The sequence below is a fragment of the Eumetopias jubatus genome, unplaced genomic scaffold (genome assembly GCF_037043125.1).
Source record: "Eumetopias jubatus isolate StellerSeaLion01/CBP00866 unplaced genomic scaffold, mEumJub1_p1.0 scaffold_2, whole genome shotgun sequence".
NCBI classification, from domain to species: domain Eukaryota; kingdom Metazoa; phylum Chordata; class Mammalia; order Carnivora; family Otariidae; genus Eumetopias; species Eumetopias jubatus.
Genome location: NW_028274808.1, coordinates 77,130,232 through 77,137,965, shown reverse-complemented (window position 1 = coordinate 77,137,965; position 7,734 = coordinate 77,130,232). Strand labels below are relative to the sequence as shown.

General features: G+C 39.6%; 1 protein-coding gene across 5 annotated transcripts in view; it reads right to left on the bottom strand.

Annotated features, from left to right (window-relative positions):
- Positions 1 to 229: 229 nt before the first annotated feature.
- LRBA (LPS responsive beige-like anchor protein) overlaps positions 230 to 7,734 on the bottom strand; it is a 741,906-nt gene continuing 734,401 nt past the window's right edge. For all 5 annotated transcript variants that reach the window (XM_028125276.1, XM_028125281.1, XM_028125278.1 and 2 more), the window contains one exon: positions 230 to 1,522. In XM_028125276.1, coding sequence (XP_027981077.1) covers positions 1,432 to 1,522 — 91 coding nt within the window. In that variant the 3' untranslated portion in view covers positions 230 to 1,431. The remainder of the gene's footprint in view (positions 1,523 to 7,734) is intronic.

Below are 7,734 nucleotides of genomic sequence, written 5' to 3'. Positions count from 1 at the left end.
TGGTTTATAAAACAGTGGTGGATCTTAGCTATAGGTCTAGTGTTCTCATCAGTGTAAGTCTTGGTAAGAGGGAGCTGTCTGGCCAAAGAAGGCCCATGTTCCAGTTTTCAAGAGAGTCTCTTGTTGGTTATTGTTCAAAATCTGGGACTAAACCAGAGTTTGACATTTTCTTTGCAAAGAATTGTTTCATTGATGTTTTAAATTAGAAGTGAAAAGATATTTTGAAAAATTCAATTACAAACACCATTTTATTTTTCTGTCAAACTGAGTTCCATTCCAAATCTTTGCTTTTAGAGAAGAGAAGAGCTGAATGTTGGAAAATAGGAGGGGACCCTTTTAGGTAAGTTGCAAGAGAAACAGAGATGGAATGCTGGTTGCAACTTGAAGTTCACAACTTACAAAGAATTTATTTATGCAATACAGACCTTTTCTCAAATATTTTTCACAGATTTCCACACAGCAATCTACTAGAAAAGTAGAATTATACAACACCAAAATAACATGTTTCTTAGTACAAATTGCTACTCAAAGGAAGGTGAAGATATTTAGTAACAAAGAGAAGGTCAGATGGGTGTTGCCTCTGTTCTCAGACCCGGGTAGGGGAGGGGAGCCTGGCTGCTGGCTCTGCCTCAGTGCCCGGGCACAGTCAAACCTCAGGGGTGAGCTTTGGTACTTGCATTTACTTTAAGAGAAAAACAAAGGTTGTGAGGCCACGAGCCTTTCCATCATTTCATTTTGGTGTGCTATGAAAGACAACCTATCAGGAAAACATTGTAAATAAAACATTGTAAATACTTCACACTTGCTATAACATTAGATCCTTTATGATAACCACACAATAAAATAAAAGAACCTCCCCCAAACCATAATTTTCTAGGTCTAAAGCATGCTTGAACAATAATATTGATCGAAATAACTCATTGAGATGTTTTAAATTACATTTACCATAATTTAAACATTACTATTTAAAATCCCAGAAATTTCAGTGCCAAAGAAGCACGATTGCTTGGAAAAATACAGGACCCAAAGTACAGCATAAAATTCCCTATCCCAGTATTATAACCCACTTCCCTATTAAGATCATGTATGTCTCAAGATTACAGATAAAGGGAAGTGGTTTTTCATAATATAGCTAGAATAAGTGGGTTTACTTGCTCCACTGTATGTTTCCATAATTGGTGAAAATAGACTTCTCATTATGACTAAAAATATAGATTTTTTAAACTACAGAACCCAGCAGCCAATTTTCTGCTTTGCTATCCCCCCCCAAAAGTCAAGCAGTCTACAAAAATAGCAATTAACTTTAAAAAATATTTTGCTTCTTAGAGCAAATCTGAGTTACATTCAGATGTGATATCTATTTCTAAGCAAGATGCTCCCGATTACCCCCCACCGGGACTGGGGGCCCGGCTGATGCGCAGCTGTCCCCGGTCAGTAGCGGGTTTGGGATTCGTGATGCCACCGGTTAAAGTCGTTGTAAAACAGAACAATGCTTCCTGAGGCCATGCCAGAAATGATGCACCTGGGAGAGGCAGAGAGAAGGAGGGGTTTACAAACCACTTTGTTTCCTAGGGTTCTGTTCCTAAAGAAAGCACTGCCTTCCCCAAATCTCCAAGTAAATCTAGAAGATGGCGGTCGAACCTAACAATTGGTGAGGCCTACGGCGCGTCTGCTGCTTGCTGATGAGGGCACAACACTGAGGGAGCTCAGAATGCCACCTCCAAAACTCCATGAAGAGCCACACCACAGCTTGCCTTTTTTACCGAACATGCAGTCAGTATGTGCAGGGTGAGTCACTAACACCGGCTAGGCTTGATCATTTCGGGGCCGGGGCAGGGGGGCTGGGCTGGTAAGCCCTAGCTTTTATTTTTATAGATATAAAATTGAAGCCGACACGTGAGGATACGTTAATTTCAGAGGCACAACTCTGCCCGTTACCCTGCACTCCCAAGTGTAGCTCCCGCGTGTCACCAAGTGATGCCAGCACCACACCACGGTCTCTCTCCCCTCAGCTGTGCCTGTCCCCTATCTTTTAGGTGAGCTATCAGGTACTTGCTGGTGGAGGAAGCAGCACACAGTTAGGGGTCCGAGATCTCTCTGGCAGAGTGTTGACCATAATTTGGGCCGAGCTCTGCTCTGCAGAAGATCTGGGCGGGGGGCCTAGTCCTCCTAAGACTGTGAACTCACTGAAATGACCACTAAAGACAGGAGCTGTCGCTGCGTGGCCCCCTGTCCCTGAGAAGGTGGCGCAAGGAAAACCCGCAGAGCAGTGGGACGAACAGTTTAGAGGAGCTTATTATCGTAGACCTTCCTCTGAACGGTCTGGTAGGGCCAGTCCTTAGAAGTCATTTTCAATATCCTTCCTAATACCTCATATCAAAATTAGAACTAAAATGTGCCACTACCAAAAAAATCAAACACAAAAGAAGGCAGTAATGAGGAAATGATGGACAAAAAAAGCTCTAAGACACATAGAAAACAAAATAGTAAAATGGAAAAAGTAAGTCTTACTGGTGATTACTTTAACTGTAAAGGCATTGAACTCTCCAATCAAGAGACACTGGCACAGTGGATAAAAAACATCAAACTATGTATTGTCTACAAGAGACTTGCTTTAGATCTAAAGACGCAAACAGGTTGAAAGTGACAGGACGTAAGAAGATATTCCATAGAAATAGTAATGAGAGAGCTGGAGTGGCTATACTACTATCAGACAAAGTAGGCTCTGAGTCAGCATCTGTTATGAGACAAAGGAGGACACTATGTATCAAAAGGTCAATTTGTCAAGAAGATATAGCAATTACAGGCATATCTTGGAGATACCGTATTGGTTCTAGACCACTGCAATAAAATGAGTCAAATGAATTTTTGGTTTCCCAGTGCATGTAAAAGTTATGTTTACATTTGCACTATAGTCTATTAAGTGTGCAATAGCATGTCTAAAAAAATGTACATACCTTAATTAAAAAATACTTGATTGCTAAAAACTGCTAACCATCATCTGAGCTTTCTGCAAGATGTAATCACAGATCGCCATAACAAACAGAATGAAAAAGTTTGAAATATTGTGAGAATTATCAAAATGTGACAGACACATGAGCAAATGCTGTTGGAAAAATGGCAGACCTGCTCAACACAGGGTTGCCACAAAAGTTCAATTTGTAAAAACAGTATCTGCAAAGCACAATAAAATGAAGTCTGCCTGTACAAACAAATGTACCAAATATCAGAGCCCCCAAGCTATTTGGAGCCCAAACTGACAGAACGGAGGGGAAAAATAAACAGTTCTACAATAATAGTTGCAGACTTCAGTACCCCACTTTCAATAATGTGTAGAACAACCAGAAGGAAATAGAGGATCTAAAGAATACTAAAAACCAAGTGGACTGGGGCACCTGACTGGCTCAGTACAGCATGCAACTCTTGGTCTCGGGATTGTGAGTTTGAACCCCGTGGTGGGTATAGAGATGAGATTTTTTTTTTTTTTAATTTATTTGAGAGAGAGAATGAGAGAGAGAGCACATGAGAGGAGAGAGGGTCAGAGGGAGAAGCAGACTCCCTGCTGAGCAGGGAGCCCGATGGGGGACTCCATCCCGGGACTCCAGGATCATGACCTGAGCCGAAGGCAGTCGCTTAACCAACTGAGCCACCCACGCGCCCTGGATGAGATTACTTTAAAATAAAATCGAATTAGGGGCACCTGGGTGGCTCAGGCGGTTAAGCATCTGCTTTTGGCTCAGGTCATCATCCCAGGGTTTCTGGATCAAGCCCTGTATCAGGCTCCTTGCTCAGCAGGGAGTCGGCCTCTCCCCCTGCCTCGTGTTCTCGCCCTCTTTCTCTGTCAAATGTTTTTTTAAAAAAAGATCTAATTAAAAAACAAAACAAGTAGCTCTAACACATATATTGAACACTCACCCACTCAAAAACAGCAGAACATTTTTCTCAAGTGAGCATGGAGCATTCTCCAGAATAAACCATGTTAGGCCACAAAACTAGTCTTAACAAATTTAAAAATCATACAAAGTATCTTTTCTGATCACAATAGAACAAGAAGTCAGTAACGCAAAACTGTAAAATTCACAAATATATAGAAATTAAGCAAGCAATGAATCAAATCTGAACAGAAATCAGAAAATCACGGAGACAAATGAAAACACAATAAACCAAACTTAATGAAATGCTGAGGGGATTTATAACTGTAAATACATACATTAAAAAAGAAAGATCTCAATCAGTAACCTAATTCTACACCCTGAACTAGAAAAAGAGCAAACTAAACTCAAAGCTAACATAGGAGGAAGGAAATAATGAAGGTTAGAGAGTGGAGATAAATAAAACAGAGGATAGAAAAAATGGGAGAAAAATCAAGAAAACCAAGGGCTGGTTCTTTGAAAAGATTAACAAAATTGACAAACTTTTAGCTAGATTGACTAAGAAAAAAGAGAGGACTCAAACTACTAAAATCATAGAGATGTTACCACCAATTTTACAGAAATAAAAGGATTAAGAATACTATCAACAATTGTATGCCAACAAATTAGATCAAATGGAATTTTTTTAAAGATTTTAAGGGCACCTGGGTGGCTCAGTGGGTTAAGCATCTGCCTTTGGCTCAGGTCATGATCCGAGTCCTGGGATCAAGCCCCACATCGGGCTCCCTGCTCAGTGGGGAGGGAAGTCTGCTTCTCCCTCTCCCTCTGCCCCCCACACCCCTGCTCATGCTGTCTCAATCTTTTTTTTTTTAAGATTTTATTTATTTGACAGAGACACAGTGAGAGAGAGAGAGCACAAGCAGAGGGAGTGGGAGAGGGAGAAGCAGGCTTCCCGCCGGGCAGGGACCCGATGCGGGGCTCGATCCCAGGACCCTGGGACCATGACCTGAGCCGAAGGCAGACGCTTAATGACTGAGCCACCCAGGTGCCCCTCAAATAAAATCTTTAAAAATAGATTTTAAGTTATCTCTACACCCAACATGGAGCCTGAACTCACAACCCTGAGATTAAGAGTTGCACACTCCACTCACTGAGCCAGCCAGACGCCCCTGAAATGGAAAAATTCTTTTTTTTCCCTAAGATTTTATTTATTTATTTAATTGACACAGAGAGAGACAGCGAGAGAGGGAACACAAGCAGGGGGAGGGTTAGAGGGAGAAGCAGGCTTCCCGTGGAGCAGGGAGCCCAACGCGGGGCTCGATCCCAGGACCCTGAGATCATGACCTGAGCTGAAGGCAGACGCTTAACTGACTGAGCCACCCAGGCGCCCCTGAAATGGAAAAATTCTTAAAAACACACACTATACCAAAACTAAATCATGAAAATATAGAAAATATGAATAGACTTATAACTACTAAGGAGACTGAATCAATAATCAAAAGCCTCCCAATAAAGAAAAGCCCTGGACTAGATGGCTTCCAGTGGTGAATGCTATCAAACATTTAAAGAAGGATTAAACCAACTCTTATTCTTCTAAAAAACTGAAGAGGACAGAATACTTCCTAAGTCATTCAGTGAGGCCAGCATTACCCTGACACCAAAGTCAGAGACATACTCTACAGGAAACAAAAATTACAGACCAATATCCCTTATGAATACTGCTATAAAAATCTTCAACAAATATTAGCAAACCTAATTCAGCCGTATCTTAAAGGATTATACACCATGACCCAAGATGGGTTTATTCTTGGAATGCAAGAATGGTTCAACATACAAAAATCAACGTAATCTGCCACATTAGCAGAACTAACAAAAACCTACATAATCACCTCAACTGATGAACAGGAGGCATTTCACAAAATTCAACATGCTTTTATGATAGTACTCATAAACTAGGGATAGAAGTACATAAACATGATAAAGGGAATTTTTTAAAAACCCACAGCTAATATCATATGAAACAGTGAAAGACTAAAAGCTTTTCTTCTATTATCAGAAACAAGACAAAAATAAACACTTTTACCAGTTCAACAAAGAACTGGGAGTCCTAGTCACAGCAATTAGGCAAGACAAAAAACATCCAAATTGGAAAGTTCGAAGTAGAATTAATTTCTATTACAGACTGACATGACCTTATATATAGGAAATCCTAAGGATTCCACAAAAAAAGCCTGTTAGAGTTAATGAATTCAACAAAGTTACACGATATAAAAGCCACATAAAAGTAAGTTGCATTTCTGTACATGTGCAATGAAAAAAATCTGAAAAGGAAATTAAGAACAATTCCATTTACAACAGCAATAAAATGAATAAAATACTCAATAAATTTAACCAAGGAGGCCAAAGACTTGTATACTGCAAACTATAAATAAATAAAATAAATGGAAAGACATCTGTATTCACAAGACTGTAAGATTTAATATTGTTAAAATGACAATACTAGCCAAAGCAATCAACAGATTCAACCCAATCCCTATCAAAATCCCCCCTTTTTTATGCAAAAATAGAAAAAAAAACCCATCGCAAAATTCATAATGGATTCTCTAGGGACCCCAAATAGCCAAAAACAATCTTGGGGAAAAAAAAAGAACAAAATCAGATGTCTTGTACTTCATGATTTCAAAACTTTCCACAAAGCTATAGTAATCAAAACAGTTTGGCACTGGCATATGGATCAACAGAATAGAGAACCCAGAAATAAACTCACATATGTGGTCAAATGATTTTTAATAAGCGTCAAGACCATTCAGTGGGGAAAGGACAGTCTTTTCAACAAATAGTGTTGGGAAAACCAATACCCACATGCAAAAGAATGAAACTGGACCCTTATCTACTATCATATACAGGCATGAATTCAAAATGGATCAAAAACTAAATAAACATAAGCGTTACAACTATAAAACTCATAGGGGAAAAGCTTTATGACATTGGATTTTGCAATGATTTCCTGGATACGCTGGAAGCGTTTACAACAACAGTAAAAAAAAAACTTCATCAAAATTAAAAACTTTTGCACATCAGAGAACACTATTAAGAGTGCAAAGTCAACACCACCAGTCATTAGGGAAATGCAAATCAAAAGCACAGTAAGAGACCATTTCACACCCATTAGGATTGATATTATTCTTAAACAAAAATAAACCACAACCAGGACATAACAGGTGTTGGTGAAGATGTGGAGGAATTACAGGCCTTATGCTCTGCTGGTGGGAATGTAAAATGGTGCAGGCACTGTGGAGAACAGTTTGGCAGTTCCTCAAAAAGTTAACGAATTACCGTTACTGCTTCTCCCTCTCCCTCTGCCTACTTGTGCTCTCCCTCTGTGTGTGTGTCAAATAAGTAAATAAAAATCTTAAAAAAAAAAATCACACACACAAACTATACCAAACCAACATTCCACTCCTGGTTGTCTACATCAAATAAAACAGGAATCTGAACAGATATTCGTACGTGAATGAATGTTCACGGCAACCTTATTCACAATAGCCAAAAGGTGAAAACAACCAAAATGTCAACAGATGAGTAGCTACACAAAGTGGCATGTACTATTCAGCCTTAAAAAGGAATGAGCTTGATACATGCTACAACAGGACAAATATTTTATGCTTCCACTTATACGAAGTATCTAAAAGTAGCAAATTCATAGAGACAGACACTGAAATTGAAGTGAGCTGGATGGAGCTCTGGGAGGGAAAATGGGAAGTTAGTGTTTAATGGGTACAGAACTTCTCTTTGGGATGATGAAAACTTATGAAGAGAAAAAAACTGGAGATGGGCAGTGGTGATAGTTGTACAACAGTGT